Source organism: Chiloscyllium punctatum, chromosome 8, assembly GCF_047496795.1.
Source record: "Chiloscyllium punctatum isolate Juve2018m chromosome 8, sChiPun1.3, whole genome shotgun sequence".
In the NCBI taxonomy this organism is placed as follows: Eukaryota; Metazoa; Chordata; class Chondrichthyes; order Orectolobiformes; family Hemiscylliidae; genus Chiloscyllium; species Chiloscyllium punctatum.
The window spans coordinates 115,167,390-115,188,014 of NC_092746.1; the positions used below are offsets into that span (position 1 = coordinate 115,167,390).

Genomic DNA, 20,625 nt, shown 5'->3' on the forward strand with positions numbered 1-20,625 from the left:
TAATAATTCTATAAAGAAAGTAGTTAATTTGGAGATTTCCTCACAAACCAGCGAGACTAAAATAATTTTGGTTATTGAGTAGAGAACATCAGTTAGTCTGTAAAAAGTTTAAACTTGCTTTTCAAGGATTTTTAACATCTGAAAACAAAACGCTCTTTAGCATTGTGTTAGCATTTAAAACAGAAGAGATTATCTCAGTGCAAAAACTGGAATAAATAAGTACAATCTGATCGCCATCACAGACACATGGGGCCATGAATGACAAAAATTGGAATCTAAACATTGAAGGATACCTGACATTTATGAAGGACAGGAAGCTAGGGAAAAGGAGGAGGGTCACTGTGATATTACAAGATGGTATACGCACCAATGGATAACAAGTTCACAATGCCAGAAGGTAGAAACAGTTTGTGTAAAAGGTGAGAAATGATAAAAACAAGAAATCACCAGTGGGCATGGTAAACAATAACCATGTGGTACAATGAGTATAAAAGGAAGAAATAATTGGAGCCAGTCAGCAAGGTATGGTGATAGTCATGGGGGATATTAATCTGCGTACATGCTGGAAACATCAGATAGTAAAAGTGGCACAGATGAGTCAGAAAATGTTGTCAGGATAGTTTTTGTCCTCAAACAGCACATTCTGGAGATAACCAAAGAATAGGTTATACTTGACTTGGTATGATGTAACAATCTAGGAGTAATCACCCCATAGATAAGGGTGAAGGGACGATCCTTTAGAGCAGAGATAGGGAGGAATGGCAGGACTATATTACACTGACAAGATTGGAGTTACTGGGCTTGTATACGCTTGAGTTTAGAAAGCTGAGAGGGGATCTGATTGATTACGAAAGGATTGGACACGCTGGAGGCAGGAAGCATGTTTCCACTGATGGATGGTTCCGAACCAGAGGACACAGTTTAAAAATAAGGAGTAGGCCACTTAGAACAGAGCTGAGGAGAAACTTCTTCACCCAGAGAGTGGTGGGTGTATGGAATGCTCTGCCCCAGAAGGCTGTGGAGGCCAGGTCTATGGATACTTTCAAGAAAGAGTTGGATAGAGCTCTTAAGGATAGTGGAATCAAGGGTTATGGGGATAAGGCAGGAACAGGATACTGATTGAGGGTGATCAGCCACAATCATAATGAATGGTGGTGCTGGCTCGAAGGACAGAATGGCCTACTCCTGCACCTATTGTCTATTGCCTATTGAATTTCTTCAGCTCGGGGTTGGTTAATCTGTGAAGCTCACTGTCACAGGAGGCTGTGGAGGCCAAGTCATTGAGTGTATTTTAGACAGAGAAGGATAGGCTCTTGACAATAATGGGATCAGGGTTACAGAGAGAATACAGGAGAATGGGACTAAGAAACATATCAGCCGTGATTGAATGGCAGACACACAATTAAATAGCTTTAATTCTGCTCCTTAATCATGCTTGACAAGTCTGTTGGGATTCTATGAAGTTGTAACTAATAGAGTTGACAAAGGGGAGCCAGTCAATGTGGTATATTTATCAAATGCTTTCTGAAAGTCCGAAGTCCTACATAAGAGATTTTTGTGCAAGATTAAAGTGCAAGGGATTGGGGTGAGTGTATGAAGATGGAGAGAAAATAGGTTGGCAGAGAGGAAACAAAGGTTATGAATTAATGGGTCCTTTTTAAATTGGCAGGCCAGCTATTCATAATATACATTAATAATTTGGATGAGGGAACAAAAAGTAACATCTCAAAGTTTACAAATGATATCAAGTTGGGTGGGAGGGTGAACTGTGACAAGATCACAGGGATCCTTCAGCATGATCTGGACAGGTTGGGTAAGTGGGCAAATCAATGGCAGATGCAGTACAATTTGGATAAATGTGAGGTTATTCACTTTGGAAGCAAAAATAAGGTGGCAGATTCCTACCTGAATGGCTGCAAGTTGAAGACAGTGTGCAGCAGGACCTGGGTGTTCCTGAGTACCACTCGCTGAAGGTGAGCGTGCAGGTGCAACAGGCAGTAAAGAAGGTAAATGGTCTGTTGGCCTTCATTGTGAGATTTTTGAGTACAGGAGCAGGGTTGTGTTGATGTGCAGTTATACAGGGCCTCAGTGAGGCCACACCCAGAATATTGGGTGCAGTTGGGTCTCCTTTTCTGAGGAAGGATGCTCTTACTCTCAAGGGAGTGCAGCGAAGGTTTACCAGGCTTATTCCGGGGATGGCCGGACTGACATATAAGGAGAGATTGACTAGGTTAGGGTTGTTTTTGCTGGTGTTCAGACAAATGAGGGAGGATCTGAGAGAGACTTCTAAAATTCCAACAGGACTAGACATGGTAGATACAAGGAGGATGTTCCCAATGGTGGGTGCATCCAGAACCAGGGGTCACAGTCTGAGGATTGGGGTGGACCATTTAGGACAGAGATCAGGAGACATTTCTTCACCTAATGAATGGTGAGCCTGTGAAATTCATTACCAGAGGAAGTCGTTGATGCCAAACCTCTGAACTTATTCAAGAGGCGGCTAAATATAGTACTTAGGGCAAATGGGATCAAAGATTCCGGGGAGAAAGCAGGATTAGGCTGTTGAGTTGGACCATCAGCCATCATCGTAATAAATGGCGGAGTGGGCTCGAAGGGCCGAATGGCCTCCTCCTGCTCCTATCTTCTCTGTTTCTATATCTTATGCCCTGTTAAAATTCCAAGGGGAGCACCCTACAGCCATTATTAACTAAAATTAAACAACAGTTTAATTAAAAATTAAACTTAAAGACAAAACATATAATTACACTAATACGGGTGGCAGGTCAGAAGATTGGGCAGAATGTGAAAGAACAAAGCATGTCTGAAAGATTAATAAAGGGGAAATTTAGAGAGAAAAGTAGCCAGAAAGATAGTAAGAGTTTCTAAAAGAGAGTATTTTTAAAAATAAGTAAGCAAAGTGAGCAATGAACAGGTCTTCAATATAAAGTAAACAAATAACACCCCAGAAATAATGGTAAATCAGGAAATACAGGGATGGAGGAATTCAAGAAAATTACAATCACCAGGGAAACAATACTGAGTAAATCACTGGCACTGCAATGAGACAAGTCCCCAGCCACTAATGGACGTAAAAACAAAAAATTGGAACAGGAAAATGCCAATGTGATTGTACAGTGTTGGTTGATCAGCCACAATGTTCCTGTTTTTTCCCCTTTGATCCCTAATCTTATCTATTTCCTCCTTGAAACTGCTTTCGATGGCAAAAGATTCCACAGACCTGCTACTTCTGGGTGAAGAAATTTCTCCTCATTCTCAGTCTTAAAAGGCCAATTCTTATCATTACACTGTGATCCTTGGTAATGGGTTCCCCAGTCATTGGGACATCTGTCCTGTGTTTACCCAAAGAAACCCTGTTAGAATTACCAAGATTTCTATGAGATCCGATACTTCTATTCAACTGCATTCTAGTATCTTAAAAGAAGTGGCTAGTGAGATATTTGATTCGTTGGTTTAAATTTCCAAACTTTGAGACTCAGGAAAGGTTCTATTAAATTGAAAGCCAGTGAATGCATCTCCTTTATTTAAAAGGAGGGGGGGAAACAAAGCAGGAAATTATAAAAATCATTTAGCTAGTCACCTGTCATAAGAAAGATGATAGGAGTTTGGGGCGGATGGGTACGGAGAGGAAGGATTGATTCTCAGTTAGCTAGGCAGTGGATTGTGATGCAGACGGACACCAATAGTGCAAGTTCCATTCCTGCACTAGCTGAGGTCACTATGAAGGTAACACCTTCTCATCCTCACACCTAGTTCAGGTTAAATCACCAGTCATCCCTCTCTAATCTCAGAGCAGCTATGAGACTTTGGCAACTTTAATTTACCCCACTGGGATTATTGACATTTAAGGCAGGGCAACTTTTTTTTCAGTTCTGCTTGATGACCTTGAAATTTTCAAAACCCTTTGATGAAAAGGAAAAATGTTTGCCCAGTTTACTAGAGTTCAAGGAGGAGGAATATAGTAATGACCTGTGGGTAAAGGGGAAAACAATGGATGCAGTGTGCTTAGGTTTCTAGAAGATTTTTAAAAAGTCACTGGGCATTGCTAGATGTGCCAGCATTTATTACCTCTGAAAGTGTGCAGATGATACCAAGTTGGGTAGGAGGGTGAACTACAAAGAGGACACAGAGATCCTTCAGCATGATCTGGACTGGTTGGGTGAGTGGGCAAATTATTGGCAGTGTAATTTGGATAAATGTGAGGTTATTTCTTTGGAAGGAAAACCAAGGCAGCAGATTACTATCTGAAGGCTTTAAATTGGGAGATGGCAGTGTGCAGTGGAACCTGGGTGTCCTTGTGCACCAGTCATAGAGATGTACAGCACGGAAACAGACCCTTTGGTCAAACCCATCCATGCCAACCAGATATCCTAACCTAATCTAGTCCCATTTGCCTGCACTTAGCCCATATCCCTCTAAAAACTCTTGCTATTCATGTACTCATAGATATGCCTTTTAAATGCTGCAATTGTACCAGCTTGTCCTCTGGCAACTCACTCCATACACACACCACCCTCTGCATGAAAAAGTTGCCCCTTAGGTCCCTTTCATATCTTTTCCCTCTCACCCTAAACCTATCCATCTAGTTCTGGATTACCCTACCCTGGGGAAAAGACTTTGTCTACTTATCCTATCCATGCACCTCAAGATTTTATAAATGATTTTATAAGGTCACCCCTTAGCCTCCAGGGAAAACAGCCCCAGCCTGTTCAGCCTCTCCCAGTAGCTAAAACCATCCAATCCTGGCAACATCCTTGTAAATCTTTTCTGAACCCTTTCAAGTTTCACAATATCCTTCCAATAGGAAAGAGACCAGAATTGCACACAATATTCCAACAGTGGGCTAACCAATGTCCTGTACAGCCACAACATGACCTCCCAACTCCTACACTCAATACTCTGACCAAGAAAGGAAAGCATACAAAACACGATCTTAACTATCCTACTTATCTGCACCTCTAATTTCAAGGAGCTATGAACCTGCATTCCAAGGTCTCTTTGTTCAGCAACACTCCCTAGGACCTTACCATTAAGTGTATAAGTCCTGCTAAGATTTGCTTTTCCAAAATGCAGCGCCTCACATTTATCTAAATTAAACTCCATCTGCCATTCCTCAGCCCACTGGCCCATCTGTACTCTGAGGTGATCTTTTCCACTGTCCACTACACCTCCAATTTTGGTGTCATCTGCAAACTTACTAAGTATACCTCCTATGTTCACATCCAAATCATTTATATAAATGATGAAAAGTATTGGACCCAGCACTGATCCTTGTGACACTCCACTGGTCACAGGCCTCCAGTCTGAAAAGCAACCCTCCACCACCACCACCCTCTGTCTTCTACCTCTAAGCCAGTTCTGTATCCAAATGGCTAGTCCTCTCTGCATTCCATGACATCTAACCTTGCTATTCAGTCCCATGGGGAACCTTGTTGAATGCCTTACTGAAGTCTATATAGATTACATCCACTACTTTGCCCTCATCAATTCTCTCTGTTACTTCTGCAATAAGTTTGTGAGATATGGTTTCCCACGCACAAAACCATGTTGACTATCCCTAAATCAGTCCTTGCCTTTCCAAATACATGTACATTCTGTCCCTCAGAATTCCCTCCAACAACTTGCCCACAACTAATGTCAGGACCGCCAGTCTATAGTTCCCTGTCATTTCCTTACCACCTTTCTTAAAAAGTGGCACCACGTTAGCCACCCTCCAGTCTTCCGGCACCTCACTTGTGACTATTGATGATACAAATATTTTAGCAAGAGGCCAAGTAATTGCTTCCCTCGCTTCCCACACAGAGTTCTAGGGTACACCTTTATCCACTTTTATGCACTGAAGGCAAGCATGCAGGTGCAGCAGGCAGTAAAGAAGGTAAATGGTATGCTGGCCTTCATTGCGAGATGTTTGGCGTACAGGAGCAGGGATGTATTGTTTCAGTTATACAGGGCTTCGGTGAGGCCAAACCTAGAATATTGGGTGCAGTTTTGGTCTCCTTTTCTGAGGAAGGATGCTTTTTACTCTCAAGGGAGTGCAGTGAAAGTTTACCAGGCTGATTCTGGGGATGGCAGGAATAATATATGAGGAGAAATTGATTAGTTTAGGATTGGTTTTGCTGGTGCTCAGATGAGTGAGAGGGTATCGCATAGAGACTTATAAAATTCCAACAGGACTAGACAAGATAGACGCTGGGAGGATATTCCTGATGGTGGGTGCACCTAGAACCAGGGGTCACAGTCTGAGGATTTGGGGTGGACCATTTAGGATGAAGATGAGGAAACATTTCTTCACCCAAAAAGAGTGGCGAGCCTGTGGAATTCATTACCACAGGAAGTAGCTGATGCCAAAATTTTGAATGCATTCAAGAGGCAGCCTGAAATATCACTTGGGGCGAATGGGATCAAAAGGTTATGGGAAAAAAACAGGATTAGACTATTGGGTTGGACAATCAGCCCTGATCATGGTGAATGGAGGAGCAGACTTGAAGGGCCAAATGGCCTTCTCCTGCTCCTATATCCTATATTTTTATCTGTACTTGCCCTTGAGAAAATGGTGGTGAGCTATCTTTTTAAACCACAGCAGTCCATGTGCTATTAGGGAGGGAATTCAAGGATTTTGACCCAACAACATTGAGGAAACAGACCCTGAAGGTGCCCCAAAGGTTATTGTGGAAAATAAAATCTCATGCTGTAGGTATAACATATTCACATGGATAGAAGGTTGGCTTGTTAACAAGAAACAAAATTAGCATAAATGGATCATGTTTTGTTTGGAAACTTAATTTTGTAACTATACCCTTGTACTTCAAAAGCCATTTATATAAACAATAAACTGTCGGGATATCAGCACTCATCCATATAACACACCAGTCATTACATCTTGCCAATTAGCAGAAGAACCACTGATGCCTAACAAGTACTTTACGTTATTTAATTGACTTTTTAAATTTTTGCAACAACTTTGGGAATCTGATTTTAAGTTAAATAAAATGGGTGCTCACCTCTACCATTTTCTTCACCTGGCCTTGGATTTCTGGTTGTATCTGTAAAACAACTCACACCATCAAGTAAATGTCACTTAGAACAAAGTATATTCACAAACATCCAAGGCCAATTATCCTAACCGCATGCATTAACAAATTAGTCTCAACAAGAAGGCCCCCTGAAAATGTCCGATTAATCAGTTTTGATGCAAGCAAAACAATATTATTCACTGGAGAAGATATGTATTTAATAACTTATGAATCTGGCCATAAGCATTGCTCAGAATATTCGGAATAAAGTAGCTTAAAATTACTTGAACTAAGTCTTAGCCAGGACAAATTTGAAGTGTCCACTGTGAATTCAGTTTTTTTTAAACATACAGCAGCACAATCTGTAATTTATCATACATCTAAAATATGAACACCTGCCGAATAGCAGGTAGACCAAGACCACTGAAGACAGACAATTGCTTTGCAAAGTCTGAGCTAGAAAGAGAAGGATTAAAAGAGTTACTAACGAGAAACGCTGAATCCAAAAACTTGATCATACTCCTCCAAAAGCAGCTTCAGTAGAGTACTCTTGCCTGCTCCAGAAGGTCCACTAACCACCACTGGCCTGGGCTTTGCCATTACTGGAAAATTAAAAAAAAATTGTTCATAACTCAATAGATGGGTTCAGCACTGTCCAGAGCTGCATGGAAGGAATTCCAGCCCACACATAAGCATAATAGGTTCAATTACCACATCCATCATAGAGAGGTGCCTCAGTTCTAAGTTTCATGTCCATTAGAGGGATCTTTACCATTACCCCTCCAGCTCCCAAGATAGGGAATAAACTAACACAGGAAGTGATCGGTACAAGTGCAGACCGTTCAGAAGAGATGTTAGAAAGCACTTCTACATACAAAAAGTGCTTGGAACTCTCTTCCACAAACAGCAGTGGATATAAGGACAGATATTAATTGTAAATCTGAGAAAGATAATATCTTTGCTTCACAAAATAAATTATAGGATATGGGCCAAAGGCAGGTATATGGAATTAGGCAACAAGTCAGCCATGATCATACTGAATGTTGGAGCAGGCATAAGGGGCTGAATTGCCTATACCTGCACCTACTTAAATGTTGGCTGAGGAACATATATTCAAAGTATCTAACATCATATCAGCAAAAGCATTGGAGACACAGTATAACTGAAAATACTCTATTTTACAGCAACACAACCTATTTATCCCATAACTTAGTCATAATGCAGAAAATAATCTATTTATGTAACAAAAATATATTTGAGTCTCTCATGACCCACAGTAAACTTAAATCAACAAAAAAAAAGACAATGTCTCCCAATAACGTCATTACTTGAGCAAAACAAATGAGTGGAGAATAGTCACACAACAAAACTATGCATAAAAACACTATGCAGGTTGCCTCAAACCACTCCTACCACATAAGTAAAGGGCAACCTCAATTATCTGAACGACGCGGACGGGGAGTATTTTATTCAGATAATCTAATGTTCAGATAATACCGTTTACCCAAGCATCAGGACACTGAGATCTTGTTTAGATAATCTGCAATCCGGATAATCGATGTTCAGATAATAGAGGTTGTACTGTATAGTGAATAGTGAAACATTAAGCTTATGGCACTATTTTAGGTACAAACGTACCTAGATATTGACTCTTAGGAATAAAATGAGAAAAATAAAGAAATTTTAAAATCCACTATTCCAGACCTTCACGACATCTTAGCTAGAAAAGTTATCTAAATGCAAAATCTGTAGAATAAATTAGAAGTATATAGAAATAAAAAGTTCAGAATTACAGTCCTTCAAAGCAGAGGTGATGGAGCAGACAAGTGCACGCCAGCCTCCAGTCTATGCTGGGTTTCACCTCGAGGCCTGGAGTCCACATTGGCTTCACCCTGGACATCGCTGATGCCACCCGAGGATGGGAAGTGAGAAAGAAGAAAGAAAAAAGACAAAAAAAAAGAAACAGACGAAGCAAAAGAGCTCTGACTTAGCAGTCCTACTCCACTGTCATCTCGGAACATGTAATGTGTCACACAGCTCAAAACCACATACTCAAGTTCAGAAAGATGAACCTTTCACTTCAGTTCTTCATGGAAAAATAACCAGAAAAGTAAACGTTTCAAGCACATACAATTACGATTAAACTGAAATGCAGAATGAGATTATTAAAATAGCTCAAAGTTCTTCTGCCCGTCATTTGCTCTTTTATCACACATGCCTCTTGCAACATTTGCACTTGAAATTCAATAAATGCTATCATTTAATCTTGCACTTTGACGTTTTAATAACTTGACTTCACGTGGATAAATAACTTCAAGTTAATAAAGGGACACAAAATTAAAACCATATTCCAGACAGTAGTAACATATGTGAATTTAATGTCCCGTCTGCCATCCCACTGTGATTTAAGCTTGATTTGGGTGCGTGGTATTCATGGTATGAGTAAATGGATGACAGCACCACGAAGTAGTAGTTACAGAAGTCACAGTTTTAGTTATGGACTCAGACAGATTTCCAGTTCAGGTATTATTAATTTCTGATTGAGAACAATCTTGTGTTGACATCAAGTTTTCAGAATAGGTACATTCCTTTCTCACATTTCTTCGCTTATCCAAGGACATTAATTGCTTAATATGTAAATCCCATAATTTCTTTCAAGTCACAGGTCCGAGCCAACTTCAGATTTTTTTCAGTGGATAAAAAATGTGACATGTCAGCTCAGACAATGCATTTTATAAATTCCTACTTTGGAAATAAAACCAGTTTCACTCTAGGTTGGGATACAGAGACTCTAAAGTCACAACGTTAATGCATTGTCTGAGCTGAGATATCACCTCTTTGTTTAAACCCACTGATAAAACCGTAAGTTACCATGGGGCTGTGACTTGAAAAAAATTCTGGGATCTACTATTAATCAATCGAAACGTACATCTCCATCCGAAGTAATTAAAGACTTAACAGCCATCTAGGTTTGTCTAGTACATCACATCAGTTGTATGACACTTTGATCTTTTACTTATAAATTTTGTGTGCTATGTTCCTGCCCCACTAGCTACCTGACGAAGCAGCAGCGCTCTGAAAGCTTCAAATAAACCTGTTGGCTTATAACCTAGTATTGCAGAATTTTAAAGGTACTTCAAGAAGGCACCTTCTCAAGGACAAATATCGATGGACAAAAGATGATGGCCAGCTGGAACACCCACGTCCCATGAATGAATACAAAAAGAAACAAGTTATCAGAATAACTGCCAGATACCCAGCACATGATAAGCAGAAAACTGTCAATTTTCAAAAGTGATCAATTTTGGCTCTTACACAAAATTCACTTCTTGGCCAAGGATTCTACTCCTCATCCTTGCAAATACCAGAGACTGAACCACACTGTTCACTATCTTGGTGTCACAGCAGACACTAGAACAAGTTTTCAAACACGAGACTAGGGTTATAGCAACATCTCAACCTCAAACTTTTCACCTTTATACTAAAATCCCTCCATAACCTATCAAAATTTGAGAAAAAACAAACAGGTTTCTTACACTCAAAACTTTCCACATTTGCTGGCTGTTGCAAAATGTTAAATGTAACAAATACATTTCTCATTTTCCTAAAAGTAACAGTAAATCTTCACGTCATCAATTTCCTTTAAAATTTAATACCAAATATTTGACAGGGCTATGGAACATTAGAAGAACCAATCCTTTAAGCTGCTGCTGCTAAACACAGTATTGTGATCCTTACAAAATAGGATACAACCATTTCAATTTACAAGAATTTAAAGGGGTCCATTTCAGGAGGAAACCTAACTAAACCATGAAATTTCTTCAAGAAGTTGCATGAATTGTAACCTCTATAAACGTTAATATTGTGCTAAGTATGCAATAGTAATTGCTGCAGACTACACTAAAAGATAATCTGTTTCCAGTACTCATATACATTGGATGCAACATTAATTCATTCACTTGTTCACAGCTAGCTTACCGTTTATATAGTTGTTTACCCTCTGATGGCGACTGCTTTCAGTTCAAACTCTGCGAACACCAAAAGACAAAGCACTGTAGTAGTGTCGCACGTCTCCAGTCTTAATTAATTAATTACAGATTCACTTGCTCACGTGAACACATCTAAATCTTCAAGCAGGGCAAACAGCTAATCTGAAGCTAGCGCAAGGTTAACTTCCTTGAAAAGAAAGGCATGCATTTCAGTCACCCATTTTAAAATTAGTGCAATGCCCAGAAAGTTTATGATAAATGACAAAGTTTCACATTTGGAGATATTTTTCTCACAAAAAAATTAAACAACATTGGACTATAATATGAATGTACATTTGAACTGTTCTATTTTTACCTTTTCTAAGCATGCAATTCACAACTGAACCCTACACTTGACAGTTTGACTTCAGATGCAACAGAAAAAAAAGACCAGTGGTAGAATTTTAATATACTCCTTGCAACTCAAGTCTTGTGCCAAAGAAACCAAACTTGTAATTTCCATAAAGAGCCCCTTCCGCTGTCCACACCACACAAAAGGCTGATTGATGAATGACTAGCGCAAAACTATTCAGAATTAGAAAGCAGTAGTTCTCTCATTTAAAAATCTACAAATAGATTCGAACATGTTTGAAATAAAGATCTGAAAAAAACAGGGATACATGAACAGCAAATATTGAAGTGACACCATTGCTCAAAATAACTTCATATGATGGAATACTGGATCGGCCGGACTTGTACCCACTGAAATTTCGAAGAATCTCATAGGAACATAAAATCGCGATGGGACTGGATAGGCTAGATGCGGGAAGAATATTCCCTATGTTGGAGAAATCCAGGACTCGGAGTCACAGTCTAAGAATAAGGGGTAAGCCATTCAGGACTGAGATGAAGAAGAATTTCTTTACTCGAGATTTGTGAACGTGTGGAATTCTCTGCCACAGAAAGCTGTTGGAGCCAGTTCATTAGATATAGTCAAGAGGGAGCTGGACATGGCCCTTGTGGCCAAAGGAATCAAGGGATATGGAGAGAAAGCAGGAGTGGGACACTGAGATTACATGATCAGCCTTGGTGGTGCAGACTCAAAGGGCCAAATGGCCCACTCTTGCACCTTTCAATGAATCTATAAAATCCAACTAGATCAGCTAAATACACAGGGCTAATCATGCTGAAAAAAACAGTGCAGTCATTAGTAATATGCACATCAGACAGTAAGTTTACAAGGTGAAGAGGCGAGCTCTACAATCAACTGATAGTACTCAGTTATAACTGCTTCACACTAATGGTGTTCCATTATAAGGTTATTTTTAAAATGAGGAACATTAATCACCCATTAAATTTTCTGCTGGAAATTAGATTGGTACACTTATCCTTTGAAGTAATAGTGATGGTTGTTAATACAATGTCAATCACCTTCACTGAAAAGGAACAATTTAGTTCAAAGTTTCGTTGCTAGATATGTTTCTTTCTTTCCTTTATTCTTTTTCCCCAACTCATCCCCTCAAATGTAACCCTTCTTAACCCTGTCTTCTGAATTACATTTGCTTTTGGTTTACTCTTCAATTCTGCTGTCAGTTTTCCTTTCTCTATCAATATCAACAATTTGGCTGAAGTGTCCATATGTATAAATTTGCTGATATTACTAGCGTAGAAAAGTAAATTGTCAAGAGGAGGAAAAGTCTACAAAGAAGTACATTAGTTTGTGGGCAAAAATGGGACTTCGCAATATGGGAAAATGTTGGCAGGGATACCAGGAAAATAGTATACTATTTAAATGGAGAGATGTTGAAGGATTCAGTGGAACAGAGGGATCTGAGCATCCAAGATGTGCAGGCTAGGTGAATTGGCTATGCTGAATTGCCCATAGTGTTCACGGATGTGGAGGTTAGGTGCATTAGCCAGGGGTAAATGTAGAGTAATGGAGATTGGGCTTGGGTAGGATACTCTTCAGAAGGTCAGTGTGGACTTGTTGGACTGAAGGGCCTGTTTCCACACTGTAGGGATTGTATGATTCTATGATCCTGTACATGAGTCTCAAAAGCTAGTACACAGATACAGTAAGTTATTAGGAAGGCAGACAGAATGTTGGTGGAAATCAACTAGGAGAAAGTGAGGTCTGCAGATGCTGGAGATCAGAATCGAGAGCGTGTTGCTGGAAAAGCACAGAAGATCTGGCAGCATCCGAGGAGCAGGAGAATCGATGTTTCAAGCTAGGGTTTCCTGATGAAGGGTTCCGGCCCGAAATGTCGATTCTCCGGCTCCTCAGATACTGCCTGAGCTGCTGTGCTTTTCCAGCAACACACTCTTGACTCGAGACAGAACGTTGGTGTTTGTTGCAAGGGAAATGGACTGTAAAAGAGAGGTTTTAATGCAACTATTGTTCAGACATGTCGAATACAACATACAGTTTTAGTGCCCTTTTTTGAAAAATATATAATTGCATTAGAAACAGTTGATTTGACTCATTCGTGGATGAAGGGATAGCCACATGGAGAAACCTACCGTGTGGGCCTATATCCATTGGAAGTTAGTTGAATGAGAGATGACCATAAAAGATCCTGAGGGAACTTAATAGGGTGGGTACCGGCACAATGTTTCTTTTTGTGGGAGGGTTGGAACTCGGAAGCATGATTTTAAAGAATCGGAGGTCTCCCTTTTAAGATGGAAATGAGGAGAATTTTGTTGAGGGTCATTGGCCTATAGACTTCTCTTCCCTATAAGGTAATGGAAATGGTCATTAAATTTACTTGAGGCTGAATTGCACAAATATTTGATATTGAAAGGGGTCAAAGGTTGTTGAGAGGGGAATGGCAAACAGAAAAGCTCAGCAAAGATCACAGATTGGCCATTATCGTATTGAATAGCACAGAAGAATCATGGGACCCACAGAGTGTGCGCGTGTGGGTGTGGGTGCAGGGCAGGGCAGGGCACGGCAGGTGCACATATATAGGAAAGCACAAAGTCTGTCAAATTGGCCTTTTACTTCTGGCTGACTCACCACTGTCCACGTCATTCACGGGCTGGGAAAATCCAGCCTTTCATTTTAGGCATGATCAAGATATTCAAAAGAATCTAATAATCTTAAGCAAGGAAATTTGTTACTATAATCAGGTTAAATTGCCACCTGTCCATTTTCAAAATCCATGTAAATACTTGACTTCCTGACTGCATTAAGTAGTAGGTTAATGACTACTTACTTGCAATATCCTCATGAGAACCTCATTTAACTCTGCTTTTTTCTTAAGATTAGGGTCAACTGTAACTAAAGGATTATTTGGAACTCATTCTATAAATCAAGGCAAACTACATTGATAAATAATCCTAAACCTGAAGAGAAAGGATTAACATTAGTAGCATAATAGGATACAGTAGTTAAACTCATAGAAGGATCCCCATCAATAGCTGAGAACCAGAAGGTCAAGTGAAATATTATATCTGAAACAAAAACAAATTGCTGAGAAAACTCAGCAGTTCTGACAGCTGGGGGTTGTTTTGTAGGTATTACTGACAGCATCTGTGGAGAGAAAACAGTTAAAATTTTGGGTCCAGTGACTCTTCTCCAGAGGACCCAAAATGTTTACTCTCTTTTCTGCTGGCAGACCTGCTGAGTTTTCCCAGCAATTTTTGTTTCCGATTTCCAGCATCTACAGGTCTCTTTTTTTGTTTATAACAAGACCTGCAACATCCAAACTTGTATAACTGGTTACCAAAGACAGCCATCAGATCCACATATAATTATTCAGAAATGCAAGTTCCCATATCCAAAACCCTCATACTGTACACACAATGAAACTGTCAGATGCACTAAAGGAACTGAGAAAATCCATACCCACACAATTGCAACTTTGAAAAGTGAGATAAATACAAATAAAAAGACTGCCCCAAAGCAGACAGCAAGACCTCAAAGTGAGGACTGCACCTAACAACCCAAGCTAAGGTACAAAAGAACCATTCACAAAATCCTACAGTCTCCCCATCCTGCTCACAGTACAATATAATCAACTCTTCAGATACTCTGTGCACAAAAGGAGTCATGAACGTCATGAGGCATTTCACAGGAATGACTCTGAAAACCAACATTAAGGCACACAAGGAAGTATTAGGACAGCTATTAGCAAGAAAGCATTTTAATAGGGGAGAAAGGAAGAGTGACTTTGGGAGGAAATTCCGGAATGCAGTATTTTGGCAGGGGAAGGAATAGTGGCGTGATTAAAATAAAGGTATTAAGAGGCCAGAATCAGAGGAATGCAGAGATCTTAGAGCTTTGTCAGATTGAAAGAGATTATAGACATAGGTGAGGCCACTGAGGAATTAGAAAGAAGGTTGTGAATTTTAAAAAAGATATTGACAGAAGGGAGTTAATGTAGGTCAACAAGAACAAGGATGGAACAGGACATAATGCAGTTTGGGATACAGACTACAAACCTCTCCTTTCTCCATATCTAATTATGTCTATAATAGTGGTGAAAAAAATGAACATTGCACAAAATTGCTGTAGATTTGCTTTGACTGGCAAACTTTATTGCAGGTATTTTATGCAAGATTTTTAAACCTTGCTTGCCCTAGGGATTAAATTTCTTTCTTTACTGTGTCCATGGTATTACTCATCTTAAATCCAAAACGGAAATAAATTCTGACCAAGTCCCAAAAAATTGAAATGCTTCTGTACAGCATAAAAACTAATAGCAAAATGCAATAATTCCAGTCATGACTGATTTGCCGGTTACACTGGAAAATTTGATGTAAACAAGGAGCAATTTGTGAACTACAAGTAGTCAGCTGCACATGAAAGAGTGGTCTCCTGCACACTTGACTTCCAAAGCAAAGTCCACTTAAAGCAACACATTGCCAAAATCAGATTGCTGACCTTGAAATTACACTAGTATGAAGTATAGCCACAAAAGCACACATTCAATATTGCAGATCACTGTGTGAATACAATGACTTGCAAAGTAATTATGTTCAATTGCAGTACTCAGTGAATTAAAGTGACCAGAGCATTTTCGAAAATACACAGTGCAATTCATCATAGTTTTAGAGCTTGTAGAGGTTTCAGAGGTAGAGATTGGAAGAGATGAGGTGAAGGACAGATTTTAAAACAAGGATGATTTATTTATTAAATTGAGGCTGTGCCAGTCCAATGAAGATCAGTGAGCATGAGTCAGATGGTGCATTCATTGACTTCCTTGAAACATGATAAGTTGATCCAATATCATTTATTTATTGGTTATCCCTAGTTAGGCAAGAAGAATCGCACAGTTCAAGAAGATTCATTTCCCTGAAGGACATTAGTGAACTAGTGTTTTAATAAATAACACCCAGTTTCTGTCTGGTTGGATTGTTTTGATAGGTTAAGAGTGGTGACTTTAGTTAGAGGGTGGTGCTTGATGCAAATGGAGGCAAGTGGATACATTGGCTGTAACTTTCCAAAAATCCTTGGACATTGCAGAGATACCAGAGGATTGGAAGGCTGCCAATGTGATACCCCTGTTCAAAACAGGAGGGAGGCAAAATGTGGGGAACAATAGGCTGATTAGCCTAACATATACTGTTGGAAAAATGTTTGAATCCATTATTAATGAAGTAATAGCAGAATATTTGGAAAATCATTATTGAGTTAAGCAGAGTCTGCACCACTTGATAAAAGGGATATTGTTCTGACTAATTTATTAGAACTTTTCAAGAAAGTCTCAACTAGAGTGGCTAGAGGGGAACCAGTAGATGTGTCGCTTTGGATTTCCAAAAGGCGTTCAACAAGATACCTCACAAAAGGTTAAATCATAAGAGCTCATGGTGCAGGAGGTAGTATATTGGCATAGATGGCTAAACAGGTAGGAAGCAATAAGTGGGGGATAAGGGGTTCTTTTTCAAGTTGGCGACCTGTAAGCAGCAGGGTTTTATGGGGATCAGTGCTGGGACCACAACTGTTGACAATATATATTAATGACTTGGAGGAAGAAAGTGAACATACTGTAGCCAAATTTGCAGACAGCAAATACAGGTGCAAAGACAAGTGAGGAGGGGTATTCAAAAAATTTACAGTAAGGTACTTATAGTTTTCAAAGTTTGAGAGAAGATTTGTAGCTCGGGTGCTTGTTGTTGTGGTTCTGTTCGCCGAGCTGGGAATTTGTGTTGCAGATGTTTCATCCCCTGTCTAGGTGACATCCTCAATGCTTGGGAGCCTCCTGTGAAGCGCTTCTGTGATGTTTCCTCCAGCATTTATAGTGATTTGTATCTGCCGCTTCCGGTTGTCAATTCCACCTGTCCGCTGCAGTGGCCGGTATATTGGGTCCAGGTCGATGTGCTTATTGACTGAATCTGTAAGCACATCGACCTGGACCCATATATACCGGTCACTGCAGCGGACAGGTGGAATTGACAACCGGAAGCGGCAGATACAAATCACTATAAATGCCGGAGGAAACATCACAGAAGCGCTTCACAGGAGGCTCCCAAGCATTGAGGTTGTCACCTAGACAGGGAACGAAACATCTGCAACACAAATTCCCAGCTCGGCGAACAGAACCACAGCAAAGTTCTTATAGATTACATAAGTGGGAAAAATGTTAGCAAATTGAGTATAACATGGGAAAATGTTAAACTGTTAATTCTGGGAGAGAAAACAAAAGAAACGAAAAGAGTATTATATAAATGGAGAAAAGTTGCAGAAATCTGCACACTAAAGGGACTTGGGGCTACTTCATGTACAAAACATGGAAAGTTAGCAAACAGGTGCAGCACGTTAACAAAATGTTGGCCCTTGCTTTAAAGGTAGGATTGAAGAATAAGAATACAGTGGTCTTACTGCAACTGTATAAGGCGCAGGTGAGACCACATCTGGAGTACTGTGAGCAGGTTTGGTCCCTTTATTTAAGAAAATATACTTTTTCATTGGAGGCAGTTCAGAGAAGGTTCATCAGGATGATCCTAGTATGGAGGGATTGTCTTATAAGCAAAAGTTACACAGATTGGGAATGTACCATTGGAATTTAGAAGAATGAGAGATTCTCTCATTGAAACAAAGATTCTGAAGGAGCGTTGCAGAGTAAATACTGAAAGAATGCTTCCCCTTATGGGAATGTCTTGGATGAGAGTATAATGTAATAAGAAAGAGATGAGGAAGAATTTCTTCTCTCAGAGGTTTGTGATCTTAAAGAGTTAACTTGCTCTGCTGACCTGCAGGAAATTGGATATGCCAAGGCTAGGATGGGATGCTTCTGACCTACAGATAGATTGTAAGAAATCTCCTATTATTCAGTGGTGGTCATGAAGTGCTTTGAATGGCTGGTCATGGCATTAATCAACTTCAGACTCCCCACTACTCTTCACCCACTCCAATTTGCCTATCAGACCAACAGATCCACTTCAGATGCCATATCACTTGCCCTTTATTTCTCCCCAGAACATCTTGACACCAAGAACAACTACATAAGAATCCTATTCATTGAGTACAGCTCAGCCTTCAACACTATTATCCCCTCGAGACGGATTACTAAACTTAGTGATCTCCGACTTTGGAGCGTTGGGAGGCTGAGGGGTCACCTAATAGAGGTTTACAAAATCATGAGGGGCATGGATAGGGTAAACAGACAAAGTCTTTTCCCTGGGGTCAGGGAGTCCAGAACTAGAGGGCATAGGTTTAAAGTCAGAGGGGAAAGATATACAAGCGACCTAAGAGGCAACTTTTTCTCACAGAGGGTGGTACGTGTATGGAATGAGCTGCCAGAGGAAGTGGTTACAACTGCAAAATTTAAAAGGCATTTGGATGAGTATATGAATAGGAAGGGTTTGAAGGGTACTGGCAGGTGGGACTAGGTTGGGTTGGGATATCTGGTTGGCATGAATGGGTTGGACCGAAGAGTCTGTTTCCATGCTGTACATCTCTATGACTCCCTTTCCTGTGGGTCAGGAAACTATCAGTGAAGATTGGGGACAATACTTCATCCTCACTAACACTCAACACTGGAGCCCCCCTGGGATGTGTACTCAGCCCTCTACTGTACTCACTGTATATCCATGACTGTGTCGCCAAATACCAGACTAATGCCATTTACAAGTTCGTTGATGACACCACCATAGTTGGTCGAATCTCAGATGGCGACGAAACAGACCACAGACGGGAGGTGGAAGAGCTGGAAAAATGGTTCAATCTAGGTGCACCTTGCTCTCAATGCTGGCAAAACCAAACAACTCATCATTGACTTTAGGCAGGATATTTTTCACGCCCCCCTCCACATTAACAGCACAGAGGTGGAACAAGTGGAGAGTGTCAAGCTCCTGGGAGTGGTCATCCACAACAAACTTTCTTGGACTCTTCATGTGGATGCACTGGCTACAAAGGCCCAATGTCTCTTCTTCCTGATAAAGGGCTTTTGTCCAAAACGTCGATATTCCTGCTCCTCAATGCTGCCTGACCTGCTGTGTTTTTCCAGCACCACTTTAATCTAGACTATGGTTTCCAGCATCTGCAGTACTCACTTTTGCCTACATTTTATAGGTGCACCATAGAGAGTATTCTGTCTGGATGTATCACTACCTGGTATGGCAACTGTACCATTCAAGGTCGGAGACGGTTATAGAGAGTGGTGAACTCAGACTGGACAATCACAAAGGCCAACCTCCCATCTATAGATTCCATCTACCAGGCCTGCTGTCAAGGAAAGGCTGCCAGCATTCTCAAAGATCCATCCCACCCTGGCAATGTTTTTCTACACCCTCTACCATCGGGGAGAAGGTACAGAAGCCTGAACACGCAGCAGCCGGTTTCGAAACAGCTTCTACCCTACTGTTGTTAGAATACTGAATGGACTCTCAAATTCTTAACATTCGCCTGTACCTATGTTTATGTTTTTGTTTTTGCCGCTGTTTACCTATTACTTATCTATGCTACTTAACTCTGCAATCTGCCTATATTGCTCGCAAGATAAAGCTTTTCACTGTTCCTCGGTACATGTGACAATAAATTCAATTCAATTCAGCTATTTCCTTGCCATTCAGGGCTATTTGCATTTTCATCCCCTATTCAAAAATCAATAGGAGCACTGCAGTTGGAATTTGACTACTCTCCTGTAGTTACAAAAAAAACAATTCACACCAGATCTGTCCATTAAGGATGATTTGCATTACATTGTTCTCGGAGATGATGTGGTTACTGCATTGTATTTTGAGTGGCATGTGACTGTGAGGAAGTGGCTGGGTTTTGTCTTGTAGGTACAACTGACTGTGATGTAAAGAGTGCTTCCTTTGCTCGGGAAACTTACCTGGACACGCCTCGCAAGCATGGCAAGGAGTGTTCAGGGTTTCTCCAAAGCTTGTATTGTACTGCGTTTAATAAAATTTTGCTTGTTCACAGAAGTTAGCGTGTTGCAGTTGCGTCAAGTGTGTAAGAATCTCAGGAAAAAGAACCGAACAGGTTGAGTATCTTTGGGGCTGGAAAAGGTGGGATGAAAGGAATGGGGTGGCATGAGAAAAATAGAACAACACTATAAAGAGGGAATGAGATAACTGTGGCAGGGACAATCGTTTGAAAGCTGTGTGCTAAAATTTAAGGTGCATGAGATTTCATTCTGAACATTTTAGTAAAGCTGTCAAATAAAAAGCCATGAATG

The 20,625-nt window shown here is 40.3% G+C and overlaps 1 protein-coding gene across 9 annotated transcripts in view; it reads right to left on the reverse strand.

Annotated features, from left to right (window-relative positions):
- Positions 1-20,625, reverse strand: part of LOC140480832 (guanylate kinase-like) — a 49,264-nt gene that overhangs the window by 17,210 nt on the left and 11,429 nt on the right. For 3 of the 9 annotated variants that reach the window (XM_072576285.1, XM_072576284.1, XM_072576283.1), the window contains exons 2-3: positions 7,520-7,633; positions 7,020-7,061 (exon numbers count right to left, since the gene is read on the reverse strand). In XM_072576285.1, coding sequence (XP_072432386.1) covers positions 7,020-7,061; positions 7,520-7,633 — 156 coding nt within the window. Of the gene's footprint in view, positions 1-3,238; positions 3,351-7,019; positions 7,062-7,519; positions 7,634-11,009; positions 11,060-20,625 lie in introns of all 9 variants that reach the window. The other 6 variants (XM_072576287.1, XM_072576290.1, XM_072576292.1 and 3 more) reach the window with 3 other exon arrangements.